The sequence below is a fragment of the Carcharodon carcharias genome, chromosome 28, assembly GCF_017639515.1.
Source record: "Carcharodon carcharias isolate sCarCar2 chromosome 28, sCarCar2.pri, whole genome shotgun sequence".
Classification (NCBI taxonomy): domain Eukaryota; kingdom Metazoa; phylum Chordata; class Chondrichthyes; order Lamniformes; family Lamnidae; genus Carcharodon; species Carcharodon carcharias.
Genome location: NC_054494.1, coordinates 13,028,372 through 13,047,607, shown reverse-complemented (window position 1 = coordinate 13,047,607; position 19,236 = coordinate 13,028,372). Strand labels below are relative to the sequence as shown.

At 46.6% G+C, this 19,236-nt stretch overlaps 1 protein-coding gene across 10 annotated transcripts in view; it reads right to left on the bottom strand.

Annotated features, from left to right (window-relative positions):
- LOC121270752 (LIM domain-binding protein 3-like) overlaps positions 1-19,236 on the bottom strand; it is a 171,631-nt gene that overhangs the window by 85,359 nt on the left and 67,036 nt on the right. For 6 of the 10 annotated variants that reach the window (XR_005941600.1, XM_041176140.1, XM_041176139.1 and 3 more), the window contains exon 5: positions 9,920-10,377. Coding sequence is in view for 9 of the 10 variants with exons in the window: in XM_041176140.1 (XP_041032074.1) it covers positions 9,920-10,377 (458 nt within the window). In the remaining variant the exon portion in view is untranslated. Of the gene's footprint in view, positions 1-4,138; positions 4,159-9,919; positions 10,378-19,236 lie in introns of all 10 variants that reach the window. The other 4 variants (XM_041176143.1, XM_041176144.1, XM_041176146.1 and 1 more) reach the window with 1 other exon arrangement.

Genomic DNA, 19,236 nt, shown 5'->3' with positions numbered 1-19,236 from the left:
TCCCGCACAGGAGGCTGCTCAGTAAGATATGAGCCTATGGTTTTAGAGGCAAGGTACTAGCGTGGATAGAAGATTGGCTGTCTGGCAGGAGGCAGAGAGTGGGGATAAGGCGGTCCTTCTCAGGATGGCGGCCAGTGACTAGTGGAGCTCCGCAGGGGTCAGTGTTGGGACCACAACTTTTCACTTTATACATTAATGATCTAGATGAAGGAACTGAAGGCATCCTGGCTAAGTTTGCAGATGATACAAAGATAGGTGGAGGGACAGGTAATATTGAGGAGGCGGCAAAGCTGCAGAAGGATTTGGACAGGTTAGGAGAATGGGCAAAGAGGTGGCAGATGGAATACAACGTGGGGAAGTGTGAGGTCATGCACTGTGGTAGGAAGAATAGAGGCATAGACTATTTTCTAAATGGGGAGAGAATTCAGAAATCTGGACTGCAAAGGGACTTGGGAGTCCTAGTCCAGGATTCTCTTAAGGTTAATTTGCAGGTTGAGTCGGTAGTTAGGAAGGCAAATACAATGTTGGCATTTATTTTGCGAGGACTAGAATATAAGAGCAGGGATGTGCTGCTGAGGCTTTATAAGGCTCTGGTCAGACCATATTTAGAATATTGTGAGCAATCTTGGGCCCTGTATCTCAGGAAGGATGTGCTGGCCCTGGAGAGGGTCCAGAGGAGGTTCACAAGAACAATTCCAGGAATGAAAGGCTTAACATATGAGGAACGTTTGAGGACTCTGGGTCTATACTCGATGGAGTTTAGAAGGATGAGGGGGGATCTGAAACTTACAGAATACTGAAAGTCCTGGATAGAGTGGACGTGGGGAAGATGTTTCCATTAGTAGGAGAGACTAGGACCTGAGGGCACAGCCTCAGAGTAAAGGGAAGATCTTTTAGAACAGAGATGAGGAGAAACTTCTTTAGCTAGAGAGTGGTGAATCTATGGAATTCATTGCCACAGAAAGCTGTGGAGGCTAGGTCATTGAGTGTATTTAAGACCGAGATAGATAGGTTCTTGATTGGTAAGGGGATCAAAGGTTATGGGAAGAAGGCAGGAGAATGAGGTTGAGAAACTTATCAGCCATGATTGAATGGCGGAGCAGACCCGATGGGCCGAATGGCTTAATTTCTGCTCCTATGTCTTAGGTCTTATGGTCTAATTCAAATGTTTGCATGTTTGTATGCCAGTCGCCTCATACATAGGAAGAATGTAATATAAAACAGTATGACCCAGGGAGGTCACATTACACTGTTAAACAAATTGGGTCACACAGCTCAATGAATTCTGTTTATTTTTAAGAAGGTGGAGAACTCCTCCAAACAAGGAAAGTTCTGTCTTTTGATAACCTCAGTCACTCCTAGGTCAGGTATAGCATGGTTTGCAGGACCCCCTACACCATTCCAGCTCTGACCTGGGAACAATTCCCCCGAACCAAGCAATGTCCCCATTCCCCAGCCAGCAATACGAGTCAGAAAAGCTTTTTCATCAAGGGTTCGATTTGAATTTAAATTCCCTATAAGCCTTTGATGCTTCACATCTACTGACAGCTTGCCTTTGCCTCTCGGCGGTTCCCTGCAGTTGTAAAATTGAGGCGGAATATAAAAAGAGTGATTATTTCAGACTCTGGTGCTGTGGCACAATCATGAGAGATATGAGCATAGGTCAGAGATTGGGGCTGGAGGCTTATTCTCCAGCCCATCTTCACTAATGGAAAAGCTTTGCACCAGCACTTAAAACCTCTCACCAGCACCCAGTTATCAAATCCAAATACTGACCCACCAACAGGCAACACTATTTCATTACTCAATGAAGTCTATGAACTCATTGACGGTCTGGCCTTCTCTCCATCTTCTCATGCAAGAAGCCTTTTTCAGAGTGAAACTAGACAGAGTTAGCAAGCTATTCAACTGGGGGGGGAGGTACTGCAGCTGCATCAATCAGATTCTCATTGTCTTCCACACGTGGACCCACTTTGAGCAAGAAGACCAGTCTCTGAAATCTCAACATGATGCTGATGGGCAATCCTGATCAAGACCCTATTCTGCAACGGTTGTCTGAAAGAAGACAGACAGAGCCAAGATTCTGATTAGGGGGCAGGGTAGACAAAGCATATGTCTAGCCATGGCAGGTAACTTCCTGTTTGAGAGGGTTAGTCCTTGTGAAGCTGAGTGGTTCCTCCCAAGCCTAAAGAAAATGTATTCATGTACACATGAAAGTTCTTTAGTGGTCACTGGAGCCCACCTTTACTATGGAGGTGACCAATCCCTCTCAGTCAATCACCATATTCTTGGTGAAGCTTTGGTGCCTTGTAGAGACTCGCAATACTTAACCACCGACCCAGGTTCTACAGAGTTCCATTAATTGTCTCTGAGAAATCTGGGAACTCACTCTAACATGGCCACAAGGACAAGGGTTTGCAAGATCTGCCAATGATCTATTCAACCAGAATTTAAGGGTTCAGTTTAAATGGGGCCTAAAAGCTGTCAGAGGCAGGTTTAAGTTCCCGGCTTCAGGCAGGCACAAATGTGACGAATGCCCTTTCCAGTCCTAGACTATTTAGGTCCAATCTATCACAGAGCCTCTAATGATAAAGCCAGGAGTCGTCTCCATCAGACCTTTCCCAGTTTTTATCATTTTCCTTCAGCTTTTTTCCAACTTGCCTGTGCACACCAGGAAGAGGGTGGAAAGTGACAGAGCCTTTGAGGCTTCTTTGATACATTTTGAAATTTCCAGTCTAAAACTATATGTAGTTATACAGGAAGTGTTGAAAGTACACAGCAGGATGATTCACTTTGTCAGACATCTACAAACTTCTATTTCAAATTCTGACTCTTCTGCTGTGTATTTCTGACAATTGTCTGTCATTCCTGTCTCTCTGCTTATTTGTGTGTCTACATCTCTGGCTTTCCCCATACTTTCGCATGTGTGATCCCGCCCCCACCTACCCACAAGCATTTTGTATACAATGTCTCACTCTAGTTATCTGCCCATCTCTGCAGTCTTGTTTGTGGTCATGAGTCGACCACAAACTGTCTCAAACTTGTCCCTTTTTCCTCATTAATTATTTCCCTTTCTTTCTGTCACTCATTTCTCTTTATTGCAGTCTCTACTCTTTCTGCCCTTCCAGCCATAGGCCATGTCCAAGCAAAACCACTGCATAAGTTCTGAAATTCTGCTTCCATATCATAACCTGCAACAAGTCCCACTCACCCATTATCCCTCTGGCCTTTGGCCTATATTGGCTCCCAGTGCACTAACACCCGAGTTTTTAAATTCTCACACAATTGTTCAAAACCCACCCTATATCTGCGGCTTCCCCAAGCCCTATGAACCTCTGGGAACTCTGCATTTCATTAACTCTGGCCCCTTGTGCATGTCTCAATTCTTTTGTCCCAACAATGGCCCTGGAAACCAATCCCTGATCCCCTCCGTCTCTACCAGTTTGTTTTAGATCCTCTTTATATTCTACCACTCGAACCAAGCTTTTAGTCAGCCAAGCTAATATCACCTTCTTTGGTTCTGTGTCACATTTTGTTTGATTACGTCCTTGCACCTATAAAAATGAAATCTATGTGCTCTCTAGTGTCCTGGGTGGATCATGATTTTGGTGGCTTTGCCAAATCATAGACATTTGCAGCACACAAGGAGGCCAATTGGCCCATTGTGCCTGTGCTGGCTCTTTGCTAGACCAAACCAAAACATATCATTCAGCCCTGCTTTCCCATAGTAAGCATTTTTTATCTCCAATGGGATGATTTCCAAAACTTTATAAGAACAACAGATTTTGGAATTATCCGTACTGATGCTCAAATCTCACAAAATCTGACAGGAGATAAAGGCTCCACGTTCTCCTGTTTTTGAGTGTGTCTTCTGGGTTGTATGGTGCAGGCAGGGGTGGGACAAACCGGCATTGCTTCTGTGTATTCAGTATGAAAGGAAATGCTACACCACAGCAATGACTCTGTAAAGCAATTTGAGCCTCAACATCCGAGAAAACCACCTCAAATTGCATTCATGCTGCACAAGAACTCAGAGAAGGAGCAAACACAGCAAGTTGCAGCAACATAGGGCTCTTCATGCTGCCCTTTAACATATCACATCACACCACACACTACCACAATATAGCTGCCCACTAACTTGGATGTAGTGTTGACGATCTGCGGGAGGAAAAAATTAAAAAGATTGTTTAGTTTTCAAAGCATACTGCAGTGCATTACAGTGCAGAATAACCCAATCTGTCCCAGCTCACTATCTGCTGAGGAACGAGTTTCCCCATTTAGTCCACCTCCACCCCTTCAGAGGGTAGCTGATCAAGTTTCACTGCAATACACCCGTGGAGTCTGGATTCTACAGGATGAATATTGTACAGCATTAAAGTCAAGGATGGAGTTCCTCTTTGTGTGTGGCTGCACCAACAGATCTGTGATTGGAGCTGGTAAAACCAACCCTTTAGCCACCAGGTGTGAACTCACTTTTCACTTTGCAAAACTACCAGTTATCAAATGTCACAAAGGGCACTAGGATCCATTAGCAATGTGGACCCGAATGAGCTGCAGGCCTATCCAGGACTAAGGTACACCACTTACAGGACTAAGGTACATAGCATACCAAATAGCCCAGGTACCTACCATGACCTTTAAATAGGAATGACAAGAGCATTTACAGTGGGGGATTCAGAACCAACCTATTGAAAACCAAGAACCAAGGATGAGAGAAGCATAGAGAGGCAGCATACAGACTGTCATGGATCGTATTGAATTTACTTTCTTTATCGCTGCTCGAGATGACTATGGTCCACACCATGATTCTGGAGGTCACTCCGATTCAGTTTGCCGTTACTCCAGTAACAGCCAGTTTTGAATTTATCAGCCTCTTCTATGGGTTGAATAAGTTCTAAATCCATTTGTGAAGGAGCCATTGGTCCCATTGCGTCCAGTCACATTCAGATCTCCATGGGAGATGCCTCTGTCCACTTCACTAATTCTTGGCAAGTGATTGAATTCATCCCTATGAAAAACCCATCCATAGTGGAATCCAAGTGCATTGTGCTACCATTGCTACAGACACCAAGCTGAAATGTAAGAGACAATCCTCAACACCAAAAGAAAGGAGAATAGTGCCCCTTGACTAAATGCCAGGCAAGGCCCAGACTGCGGCAGCAGTTGTTCATCTCCAGAGTCAGTACTCAATGGTACCAGCCAGCAATAAGACGATTGCAGCTGGAGAAATGACTTTCAGCACAGCTTTTGTTGATTTTGGATCAATCTGTGCCAGAGTACAGTGACTGAAGGCAGCTCAGCTGAAAATTGCATTGCTGCATTACTTCAACGTGGCTACGACAGGCTAATAATCAATGCTGGCATTCTTGTGGCGCAGTGAGTAGCATCCCTACCACCGAGCCATGAAGCTCTGGGTTCAAGTCCCACCCCAGGCCATGGAAGGGGTATTCATGGTGTGCACAAAAAGGTTTTTGTCAACTGGTATATCCTTCCAATAGAACTATGGCAAGTGTCGTCTTCGCTTCAAGGGACTGAATGTGTGAGAGAGAGAGAGAGAGAAGGGGGAAGTACCTCTTGTGACATGGGTTAGGTACTGTACCATCATGGCCACTCATCTTTTATTTTAAAACAGGCCCATTGGGATTTTCAGGTCTTCTTTTAGTTTGAAATCCCAAAAGCAGCAGTTACAATGGAGACTCTGAAATACAGATTAATAACTGAAAAGCAAGCAGTTTCTCCCTCTATTATCTCTCTCTTTCCAATTCTTGAACACACTTAGATGGACAACAAAGAGAAACAGGGTACAAAATCACAAATATTAAATCTTGAATACAACATGCAATGCTTTCAAGTCCAATACTGTTATAAAACATCAGTTGCTCTTAAAGAATTGTTGACAATTATTCACAACATTGAGTGTGATGTGGATTCAGTTGCTTTTTCCACAGCTACACGTGCTCTCCCTTTCATTTGCCCCTTCCCCCACACTCTTCACGTCTCAAATGTTTCTCAGCTGGGTTGGGGAAAGCTGAAGTGATTTGCATGTTCACTGGTGTCAGTCTGAAGGAAACTGGACTCCAGCCTCACTCAGCTCCAGTTACGCTTGCAGCTGCTCGGACTGCTGCCATATTTGGATGTAAAATGTGGAGATGCTTAGTAGGCACAACCTTTGCAGAGAAATGTGGTGACCATTCTAGGCAAAGTAGCAATAGATCCTAGAAGGAAAGGTGTGGCTTCCATCTTAAATGAACTACTGTCGGATTGCAGTACTGGGTGACTCTTACATCCTCAATGCTTTTACAAAACTACTGCCCAACTTACGGGGAAAATCATCTTTCTAAAACTCTTCTTCAGATGCCCAGCCATTGGCCATAATTGTTATGGTGACTTGGGGAGGGATTGTAGTGGGTGAGTAATGCGGAAATGCAGGTATCCCGAATTTAACAGCAGGACCTCAGTTGTGTTGCTTTGTCTCCATTTCCCACCTGGCCACTTTAAGAGGCCTGCTGGCTATCAAGTGGGAAGACTGAGCTGGTAGGGAGCAGATAGAAGTGATGGTGGAGGGTTCGCAGGCAGAGAGATTGGGCTGGGGGCAGTGGCAGCTGCAAACTTCAAATTAGCTCAAGTGCCAGAGCAGGCACTCTTTCTCATCCTGGTGCAAGCAGTGCTGGAAAGACATTTACCCAATGACTCCACCCTTTCTGGCCTCCCTTTAGCTGTCAGGTTTCCTAAGCCCTGGAAAACCCAGCCAACAACTGTTGAAAGCCTTCTTCAAATTTCAGACACGCAACCACATTAACATATTTAAATTACCATTCACCTCTCGTGAGTAGCTTAGCTGCCAACAAGCCTCTGTCAAAACTGGAAGTGGATACATTGAAAGCAGGGTTCTGATTTTTGAAATTTTAATCCCTGGCCCTATCCTTCATGGGGGTTAAAACTCCATCCAATCTGCAGACAAGAGTAAGTGGGAGGGTGCAGGAGAGGCTGCAATTGGTTTATGATCCCGGCAAGGCTGAGAAGCCCCTGCTGATTTTAACAACAGAGCAATGCTGTTGGAGCTTGCTGTATGCAAATTGGTTGCTGCATGTCCTACATATCAAAAGTACTTTATGGGCTGTGAGGTTATGAAAGCCGTGATAAGAATTTACTCATATATATCATGGTTCATGCTAAATGGCATAATAAACTCTTCAGACATTCACTCAAATGAACTCACTGAATGGCATCATAACCACAAAGTGATGCAGGAGCTCAAATGCGATCCACTCAGTCAAGGATTACAGACATGACAAAACACTAATATACAAAATAAAATGATCCTCAGCATTCGGAACTGAAGTCCAGCCAGACTCGGGCTCTCTCATTACACTGCACTCCAGCATTTGTCCAGCTTTCAGAGATGCCTCTTTCATCCCAAGGCCATACATATGGTGCCGGTCCTTGTGTCACTCTACACTGTCACCATCTCTGTCTCTGGGCACTACCAGGGACTCCATCTCTCCCTTTCCCCTCCCCAAGTCCCAGTTAAGGCAGCTTAAACATCACCTGAGGCTGCCTACCCAAAACAAACTGCCTTTTTGTGAGGTCAGGCCTTAAAGAGGTTTTCAGTTGTTGTTGCTCAGTGACCTCAGTGCTCAGAAAGGAAACATTTTCCAGTCCAGTCACCAAAGTGTCAGTCTCACATGCTCACAGTACAGTGACAAGAGTAAACCTCCTTCAACGGAATGTTGGAATGGTGCTGTGTAAATATGGGGCCCGAGCTGGCTCAGGCACAAAGCAGAATAAGACTCAACAGTGTCTGGTCAGGTCCCAAGTCTTTACCAAAAAAATTCTCAGGATGTGGGCATCACTGATTAGTTTTATTTATTGACCATCCCTAGTTACCCTCAAGAAAATGTGTGGGCCTTCTTGAACTGTTATAGATGTTAGGTGGCTTGCTGGGCCACGAGAAAGCAACTAAAGAGTCAGCCACACTGGTGTGGGACTGGAATCAAACTAGGCCAGAGCAGGAAGGGACAGAGGGTTTTATTTCCTAAAGGACATTAATAGTCAGTTGGGTTTTTAAATGACAAACCAACAGCATCATGGTCACTTTTACTAATACCAGATTTTTATTTCCAGATTCTTTTACAATTGAATTCAAATTCTCAAACTGCTGTGGTGGGATCTGAGCTCACAATCTTATAATCCAGGCTGCTAGATTAATAGATCTGTAACATACGGCTGCATTTTCCGGTAGACAGACAGGAGACGGGGCCCGCTCACCAACACGTAAAATGACACGGGGTGACATTGAGCATGTGTCCCGACGTCACCCCGCATCATTTAGATTTTCAGTTTGGTGGGTGCACAGCCGATTTGGCTGCGCACTCGCTGAACTGTCAGAGGCCTATTAAGGCCATTAAAAAAGTAATTTAAATGATGAATGGACTTGCCCGTCCAACCTTAAGATTGCCAGGCAGGTGAAGGGCACAGGCAGCCTTCAGAAAAAACATGAAACCTCATCCACGGGCGGGATGAGGTTTCATGAAGGTATTAAAAATTTGTATAAAATGTTTAAATTAAAAGAAATTGACAGTGTCGCATGAGGGGACATGTCAGGAATATTTTTTTCTGCCTTTGATGAAAGTTTGAATCTTGAGCTGATCTCCCTGAGGCAGCACTTTGCCTCAGGGAGATCTGTGCCCTCTTTCGCACGCATGCGAAGCATAGTGCTTCCAGGTGGATGTCATGCTGGGTGGGCCTTAACTGGCCCACCCACGTAAAATGGCACCTCACCCCCGGCCAGGGGTGCCAATCAGGAATTCGCCCAATGGGGGGGAAAATGCTGCCCATAACCACCACACTACTGACTTCAGATCAAAGACTATATTTACAAAAGAGTTGTTGGATTTGTGTGAACCAATTTGACTTTGCATCAGTATCACACTCAATAGTGAAATAGGCCATTTGCTCCAGGTGAAAGGAGCCTAAACCCAAGCCCCTGACTACACACCAACTGAACGACAGATATTAATACTGTCATCTAACTACCCCCAGACTCCACAAGAAGCCAAGACAGGCATCCATTGATAATAAAAAGGGTGGGGTGGGGGAAGGGGGAGAATCTTTAAACTGCCCCAGGGATTAAGGAGAAGCATTAGCTCCACTTGACTCAGTACACCATAAAACTTCTGGATTATTCCAGGAACTGCAAATAAGAATCTGCTGGCCATTTGCACACTAGATAGTTATCTGTAAGTGTAAACACATGATCATCGGTTGACAGAGCCTCCAAACTGCTTTCCAATGTAGTTGTACTCCCTCCCTCTTGGATGTGCTCCTCTCTAGCTGGTCGCTCTTAGTCGGTCACTCAATTTAATAGCTGCAGAGATAGTGCAATACTCCAGAAACCAATGACCGCCATCACCTTCTTGGAAACCTACACTTAAACACCCAGCACCAATCCAACCCCTCTGGTTGGTAGTGGGTAAACACAGTGAAGGTACAGATCAGCTATGATGTATTGAATGGCAGAACAGGCTTGAGGGGTTGAATGGACTCCTCCTGTTCCTATGTCCTATAGGGTGGGCAGTCAGTCACTTTTCCATGTCTGGTCAGATGCTTCAGAATTCTCCAGTGCTCTCTGAAGTCTAAGAGGCACCTGCACCTAGGAGCCGCATGATGTGGGTAGCAAGGGTAAGCATGCCAGCTTCAATGAACTGCTACTTTTGATAAGCAATCATCGGTACCAGTTGAGCAAATAAAACCAGAGACAACTACTCGGCAAGGGGCTGGGAGTTAGAAACTGCTCACCAGGCTGCTTAGCGAAGGGCAACTTGGAGTTCTTTAAAAACCAAGTCCATTTAAAGCTATAAACTTAGCAGGCATGTGGCAAGCTATCCACCATGTACTTAGTTGCAGTTTTAATACTTACCCTCGGAAGAGTCCACCTGCAGAGGCCCTGCCTCGCTTGTCATCCTTCTGGGCTGTTGCCCTGACCATTTCTTCAATAGTCTCTTTAGAATACAGACCCATGGGACTGTTGTACTGCCCACGGTGGCTGGAGCTAGGTGTCACACTTTCAATACCAGTTACATCATAAACCCTTGCTGGTGCCCGAGAAAGGCTGACCCCTCTTTGAGGTGAAAGGTCGGAAGTCAGAGAAGCAGCTGGAGAAAACATCGAAGTGGTCATGGAAGATGTCTGCCTGAGAGATGCTGCCATTTCCGAGCGATGAGACAAGCTGCTATCCCTTGTGCTGAGGTAATCAGAGGACATCCCATTAGCTGTGAGCATGCTATCAGTAGCCCAAGCGTTTTTACTGAGCTGGTGCTCAGGACTTGACATCAGTTTTCCGCTCAGACAGCTAGTGCCGATTCCTGAAGCTGGCTCCTGCAGCAACACACACCCGAGCACAGAACAAAAGGCAAAATAAAATCACAGATCACATGCAAACAAGACAGCACATCACTGATCAAAGCAAAAGAAAATAATTAGTGGGCCCAAATTATCCAGCATACATTGATGACACCAGTCACTTGACTAAAGAGTATCTTTCGCACCAGGTGATGAGCTACATCAGCCAAAGCAGTCAGTTTAGTCTGTGAAAAGCTAATTGGAAATGTCTCAATCTGGAAATTGGGCTCCAAAATTCTGATGTTGAAGTGAGCTCTTTATGGAGATTATCGGCTAATAACATTTCCAATGAACAACTCCTTCTCCAAGTAATGTCCTGAATTATTCAAGGGTTGCCGAACCACGGATTATGCAATGATTTTACTGCAGGGTAGGGCAAGGAGGAAGGCGGAGGCCCCAAGTCTACCACAGCTGGAATGGGGTTCAAACCTCACATTGGTGGCCTTATTCTGAATCACACGCTAGTCGTCTAAGAATTGAACCAATATCCTCTTCAACCCCCCACCCGTAAATGAACTTACATCAATTATGAGTCAACATTTAAACCCAGGGGTGATCCCACCACCAGCCCTGTTTAAACTCTACCATTTCTTGCCTGAATGCTGCTTTGCCCATCTTATCTTACTGACTCCATGACTGCAAATACAAAAGCAAAATAATCTGAAACTAAGTTCTGACAAAGGGTCTTTGTCCTGAAATTCTGTTTCCCTACCACTGATGCTGGATGAGCTGTTGAGAAGTTCTGGCATTTTCTGATTTTATTTATTCTATGACCACTATAACCTTGGATTTGGGAAAAGGTCGTAATCCAACAAAGGCAGAAATGATGCCCTTATATAAACAGAGAAATGGTGAAATTTTAGGAAAGAGACCATAAGTCAAGCTAGCCTAGTCTTCCAAACCACCCATGTAGTTTCCTTACTGTCATTCTGGAACCTGTAAACTTACATCTTTCCTAATAGAAATTCAACTAGTCCTTTAACAAAAAACTGTTCCATTACTCATCTTAGAATTTTGAATAACATCTCATTTTTGCTGAAAAATATTTCCCAAATTTCTCGCTTTTCCTTCAACACCATAGCTTAAACTGTCAACAAGAGTCCTTGAATCCCATGACCAACACAACATTGCCGGATCAACATTCTCCCCACTCACGTAAATCTCAAGACACTCATCGAATCCTACCTCATCTTCTTCTTCTTCAGTGTCATATCTCAGGCTGGACGACCTTTCCTCAGAACTCAGACTGCTCACTTCAAGAGCTAGCTTCACAGCCTTCCTTTGAACTCCCTTCAGTAAGTCTACATCTTTCCTACAACATGACCAGAACTGTGCACCATATTCTGAGGTTCCTTCAAGTCCAGATGCAGCTTCAACATCATCTTAGACTGAATAGTAATATTTGCTTTCTTTACTAATTCTTAACAGTAAACAGAGTTTTCATGACCTCACCACCAGAACCTCTAAATCTCTTTCCTGCTATTCCCTCAAGCACTTTACCATACAACACACACTCTAGATTCTTGTTTCATCTATGTAGATTCATTGACCTTACATTTGTTGAATCCTACCTGCCAACTCTCCACCCACTCCCTGACTATTCCATTGTACACTCCAATTTCTGGGAAGTTACAACCGACTTGAGAGAAGGCTTCCTTGAAACTGGAGATTGTTTATACTCCTACCCAGAGTGATTCCTGTTCCATTCAGGGACTCTGTCTGACTACAAATTGGATGTAAAGGAAAGTTGGAATGATTTCTTTCAAGGAATACCACTGAAGGTCTCGTGTATTTTGTCTACTAGATGAAGTGAATTCCTAACGTCCAATCTAATCCAAACCCATCTCAGCTCTTGGCTCAACCTGCAGGAAAACAAAGCGGCTTGGAGAAGCTGTAGCCAAGTTGTGGTTCCTTCTCAAGGTCTGTGCTGTCACCTCACAATTTAAGTTGAGACGGTTCATCAACCATGGGAAGGCAGGTCATTGCAGTAATTCATTTGAACCCAGCTCCTTCTCCTGCTCCCAGTTTATTCCTTTCCCTCCTAGAGGTGATGATCTTTGGGGGCCGGGACCTAGTTTCCATAGGCAGTGGTTATGACCCACTAGCTCATTCAAGAGCCCATTCTTCACCTGAGAGGCTAGGCGTTGGTTGGTGATGCAACTGTGAAGGATATGACGGTCAGTCATCACCTAATAATCCCCATACACAAAAATTCACTGGATGACACTCAGGAGCCTTGGTTTTAGAACCCTTCTGGTCAGAGGTAGTACCAGGGCAGTTGGAGTATCCCAACTGTTGCCCAAGTTGAAATCAGCCCACGAACATTCTAAACTGAATGAGTTTACACAGCGTTTACACATGGAACGTGTAATGATGCCAGTTCTGCTTTGCCCATGTGCCGTACCAATGTGGAGCCTTAAAGTGACAATTAGGGGACAAGATGTCAGCTCAGATGCTGTCACATTGTAAACCAGCAGCCAGTGGGAAATGTCTGGCTATTTGGGCTGTATGGAAGCATCTGATGCAGAACGATGATGGGTCAATGCAGATCTACTGTACTGAGCCATTCCCCACCACATGCAGACTTGCCAAGGCTTACATAGTGACCAATTGTTTTGAGGACTGTGATGGGAAGTTTGGGAATGTTCATGATGCTGTGAAATTTGTTCTGGAAACGCTGAATCACTCCAGCTGCACAGCTTTGACTGGGGACATCAGAACAAGTTAATTTGGGAAAACCTGATGAAAAGTGAGCGAGGTGGATTATGTTGTTAGTGTTTGTCAGCACTGCTGACTGGAGGAATTACTAAACCTGGACAAGAATCATCCATGGGTTTATAATTCTCCCAGCCACATACTGATGTTAATCCACCTCCCTCGCACATGATATCTTCTCCCATTCAGTGTTACTTTATTTGTACTAATGCTCGTGCAGTGGAGCTGCAGTGTCAGATTAAGAACCTCCAATTTTGCATGCGTGTCTGTGCCCGTGTGATTGTGTATGGGTGTGTATTAATAAGCTGTGGCAGAGGTCTTGTTAAATATGAAAGGATTAAGGGATTACTGCAATAGTCTGGCACTGGTAAAGAGTTAAATTGGATTTCCACCAGTCTGTACCTTCAACTCAGAACTGCTCAAGCAAAAATAACATTAAAATGTACTGTTAGATTTTTAAGGGAGATCTGTTAATAATGTTTGTGTTTTATTAAATATTGTCCAGCACCTCCCTCATGCTGGAATTGTAAAAGGTGTTGGAACGTAATATTGTGACGTTAGTGAAAATGCACTTTGTCACATCATTGTGCCGGTACAGTGCCAACTGAGAGTGTTAAGACCTTTAAGGTCAGCACAGTGTCGAGGGGAAACAATGTTTGTAAACCGTTGGGGATTGGGGGTTTGGTGGGGGTGGGGGTGGGGTGCCATTATTTTGCAAAACATAAGGCCCAATGGAACGGATGGTCACCTGTGTGAGGTATAATTATGCAGCATGACTCCATTGCCACATGCTCTCTTCAAAGTAATGGCCTTTAATTTGTAGGAAATAGTAACTATAAAGTGGATTGTCTACTCCTTTTATACAGCTGTGAACAGGAGCAGCATCCATCAGTTAAACCGACAGCAAAGGGTCAAAACTGTTCCAAAACCCCTGGAAAAGAATGCAATCTCTCTGAAGGCCCAACTTAAAAAGAGACACAAAATTACCAAGCATCTAAGCCCAAGAAAAGCACCTCTGATGAATACTCCTCGATTCCCTTCGTCCTGTGTTTGTATGCGAGTTGGAATATGTGTTCACAAGCAGCAGTTGACCGAATAATCAGTTATTCAACTCAGTAAAGTGATCAGTTTATAAGAGGTGCTACTGGAAGAGTGAGTTTAGGGAACTCATTTGTTTGTTCTGCAGTTGAAGAAACAGAGTTTAGAGTATGGTTTTTGGATGTCTCGGGTGAAATACAAGTACGGTGAGAAGCATCAAGTGAATGCTCAGGGATTCACTGGAAGAAAACAAGTTATTACTGTGCCAGTCCCAAACGAGAAGCCTTTGGGCGGAATCATCCCAGATTTGCACTAAGTGCGGTAGCAGGCAGGTAAAATGACATTTTACCTGCCTGATGCAATGGCGGGTTTTCATGCTGTATCATCCCAAACCCACCACATTAGTTATGCATTAGTGGGAAACATACCATTTCCATGGCGGGCAGGCTGTCGTTCACCCACCACGCCATCACTTCACCCCTTCAGCACGCTGGACACCATATTTAAAGTCTAGCCGCGCATATGCCTCTCAGTACTTCCAGCCCAGCACTGCTGCAAAGAAGACATGGCCCTGAACAGCAAAAAAACTGCAGCCCCCAGGTTCAATGATACGTCCTTCGAGTGCCTTTTGGATGCAGTGGAGGCCCACCATGATATCCTCTACACACGCTCTGGCCGCAGGATGGGCAGCAGCCTCACTAATCCGGCTTGGGAGGTGGCGGTAGCAGTGGTCAGCGCCAACATCCTTCAAAAGAGGGCAGCCACCCAGTGCCAAAAGAGGACGAGTAATCTCCTCCATTCCACCAGGGTAAGTCACGCTTCACATCACTCTCAATTTACACACACACAAACCCAGCACACATCCACAGAGCCCTCACTCACTGCCAATTCAAGGGACATCGTCATTCACACTCTCCCACACACCTTCGTTGTCCTCAGCCCGTCCATGGGACCACTCACCACCCACACATGACAGGCCTGGCAGGTGTCCTGCTTACACTCTCTATCTCTATTCATGCATGACAAGCTGGCACACAAGAGGGAGAGGTCACAGACCGGTGGAGAAATGTCTGAAAACAGAGCCGTCCAGTTGGCTGGTGAGGATCCGGACCGTTCCTGTGCCAACAGTGGGGTCAGCAGTGCTGTACCAAGTGATGACCCAGCAGTGCAACATCCATCAGACACAACCATGCTGTCCTGTTTCACGGGCCACTATCAAGCCCTAATTATCTCCCCTTGCTTCTGCAGGCTCATCTGGGAAACAGAGTCCATGACCCAGGGCCTCCAATCAAGATCCAAAGAAACTTCTGAAGAGGAATCTGGAAGCACCCTTCTCGAAGTCCTGGCACAGCGCTCACCCACACCCTCCACCAGCACAAGAGACAGACACCTCGGTGGGACCTATCTTTACAGTAGCTTCGAGATCACAATCTGGTGAACATATTGCACCGTCTGATCCGCAGCAGGCAGCGGCAGGAACTTCCCAGGTGTCCGGCACTCGGGGGACTTCTGGAGGCCAGAAATTTGCTGAGTCCGAGTCAGATGACGAGTCTCTGGATTTGGTCATGTCACAGTTGCTGGAATTGCAAAGGCAAACTTAGCAACATAAGGAAGGGATGTCTGCTGCACTCCTCAGATTGCCAGGCATGATGGAGGAGTCCGTCCGTCTTTAGGCTGAGGTGATAGCGTCGGCATGCCAACACATTGAGGTCAACATTGGTAGGATGGCGGCTGCCATGGAGACCTTAGTCCAGGATGTCGCTCCTGCACTGCTGCGCAGGCTCAACTCCTTCGCTGATGCCAAATTTGGCCTCCAATTGTACTGTATGCGAAAGGGGTGTGGCGCAGCTCGGTCTCACTCCAGCTACCCCTTCTCCTGAAGCAGTCAGCCAGGGACCCTTGGGCACCCGTAGGGAGGAGGATCAGCAGGTGTACCCCCTGGGGCCAAGCATCTAAGTGATTCCGGGAGTGTCTGGCCCATCCGAATACCCTTTTTCTGTGACCACAGCAGCTCCAGCTCCACAGGCCGAGGAGGGTGCCACTGCCATACAGCAGGACCCAAAAGCAGGCCGGGGCCCTCCAAGTCTCGGCTCTCCAGAGGATGCCTGCCAAGGTCTTCACAGACAGGTCGTAACAGTCAGCAGGCTGCCTCCACCTCCACTGTGGATGCCCTGGGAGCACCAAGATGTAGCAGCAGGGTTAGGAAAGTCAAGAAGATGTAGTTGCATAGCCTGTGCATGGTTGTTAACCACTTGTACACACTGTTCACTATTGTCAATAAACTCCCAAGAATGTCTCCCTGCCTATGGCTCCTTGTTCTGATGAGCAGTGTTCGTGTCACTCAATATGAGACCTTTCTGCGCAAGATAAAGGCAGGTGTCTCAGTCCAAGGCCTCTCCCCCTTCTTTGTGCAGCCTTTAGGCCGAAGTGATAATCTGGTCTCACAATCCATGGAAACATTACTGATGCCTGTACCTTGACAGTGCTTGTCATTGCTGCCAGAATGTCATGGGCAGGTGTCACATAGTTCCGTCATTCTCCATGTGTGTTCTCAGTATCTTTAAGATGTGGCTGGACCCATCTCTTCAGTATCTGTGACCAGTGATGCTGTGCTTCTGAATGGGTCAGGTGCTGAAGCTAGACAAAGGATCAAATACTTTTAAAGTTTCATGGCTGCGTCTCCATGCTATGACCCTGATCATGGAGCACAAGCGAGCTGCCCTCGGCCAGGCAGGAGTCAGACATTCTCAGAGGCTATGTGCAGATCTATGGAGTGTCCTCACTGCATGTCATCATCATCCTCTGCAATTGAGCAACTATTAGGGCCTCCACTTCATCTCCATGACAGGAGCATTATCGTGCAGGGTATGTGCGCTGCCATAAGCCAGACTGGAGTCAAACGTTCATAAATGCAATGCGAGGATCTATGGTGTCTCCTCACTGCATGTTGATATTATCACCCACAAATCTAGCAGCTATGAGGGTCTCCCGAGCACCTGCCTCATCTGGCCAGTGGGAGGGCCTCATCTCTGTCATCTTAGCCTTTGAGGACCTCCTCCCAGTCGGTGTCCTCCTCATTGGTGGAAGCCTCCAGCTCCTCTATCTCCTCCTCAGCCAGCTCCTCTCCTTGATGCAGTGCCAGGTTGTAAAGGGTGCAGCAGGCAATGATGATGAGTGACACCCTCTGTGGACTATATTGCAGGGCTCCACCAGTCCGGTCCAGACACCGGAACCTCATCTTCAGCATCCCGATGGTTTGCTCCACCAAGCTGCAAGTTGAAGCATGAGCCTCATTATACCTTCACTCGACTGCAGTCTGAGGCTGCCACATACGTGTCATCAGCCATGTCGTCTGCGGGTAGTCCTTGTCCCTGAGGACCCGTCCCTGCAGCCTCTGTTGACCCTGGAAGACGTCAGAGATCTGTGACCAACTGAGAATGTAGGAGTCATGGACACTCTCTGGAAATCGTGCAGACCTGCAGGATGCATTTGTGGTGGTTGCACACCAGCAGTTGACATAGTTGACCACGTGTTGTGACGGAGATCTGAGTGCCACATGAGTGCAGTTGATGGTACCCTGCACCTGTGGGAAACCCGAGATCTAGGAAAATCCAATCACTCTTGTATCCTAGCTGTCATGGTCCCGGGCAAAACGCACAAAGTGCTCCTCATTGGAAGCATCCTCATGAAGATGGCATCCATAACCTTATTTGTGGGTGGAGGCTTATGATATCCTACAGAGGTCACCTGTGGAGCCCTGAAAAGGAGCCACTGGCATAGAAATTGAGCGCTGTGGTCACTTTCACAGCCACTGGCAGTGGATGCCCTCCATGCCCCTGTGGCACCAAACCCTGCAGTAGCTGGCAGATATGACCAACCAGTTCGCTAGACATGTGCGGTCTTCAGCGACACTGGTTCTCGGTTATCTGCAGGCTAGATCCTGGGTCTAGCTAGGCACCGACCAGCGATGGCTCACACGCTCTTTTCTCAATTGTCTTCTCTCTCTATACGCTACGAGGCCTACGGCTAGTTCACCAGGCCCCATGATCCTGATGTACTCCTCCTGCAGGATGCAAGAGAGAGACACATGGGTTAGTATGGGTGCACTAAGAACCTGTCTTGGTTAAATCTGAAGGCCCCTTAAAGCATCCAGAGAGTGCTGGCCACCACTTGGATAGTCAGAGATTAGTGCGCTTCATGGCTGCCCAAAACTCCACCCACCTCCGCCCCACTCCACCTGACTGATTGGCGGCAGCTTTGCCCATTGGACTGCATGCTTTGCGCTCAGCTCAGGCATTCTCCTAACCCGCACTGTAAAACTGCACTGTTAACTTGAACCATGGGGGAGATGTGTCCAAACCACGACAATGACATTGCAAATGATTGTCAGCTTTAGCAAGGAGATTGTACAATTTCCCCAGTCATCCAACCGTTCTGCAGTCCACTAAAATGCTCATTACTTTGCAGTCTGTGCCCGAGGGGTGAAAAGCTCTGGAGCACTTGATGGCACTTTGATGCCTCTGCATTGCTCGAGTGGGCAGAGAAGCTGGAGGTCTGACTCCAATCATATCAATTTAGCTATGCCTGAACTGTCTCAGCTGCAGATACTTAATACAAGATTTCCCTTAATGCATGGCTGCTTCTCTCACCCACCCCACCCCCAGCCCCTGCACATGCTTGTGAGCTACTTTCAACCGCAGGCCAGCCCTTGCCCTCTTCCCTCCACCTCGCCCCTGAGTCACCTGAACTGCAGGGCAGCCCTTCACCCTCCACCCTTCTGATGCGTCTCAACCGCAGGGCAGCTCTTGCCTCTCCACCCACAGTGTGTCTCAACCACAGGGCAGCCTTTGCCCCCTCCAACGCACCTCAACCGCAGGGCAGTCCTTGCCCTCCCGCAATGCAGCTCAACGGCAGGGCAGTCCTTAACGCCCCCCCTCCCACAACATGCCTCAACTGCAGGATAGCCCTCACACACCCCCCGCATATTGTCTGCTCATGCCACAGAATGTGCCTGATGCCAGCAGGTACAGATGATTCCACTCTTTGTGTCAGGCTAGTGGTAACTCTTCACTGTTTTGTGTG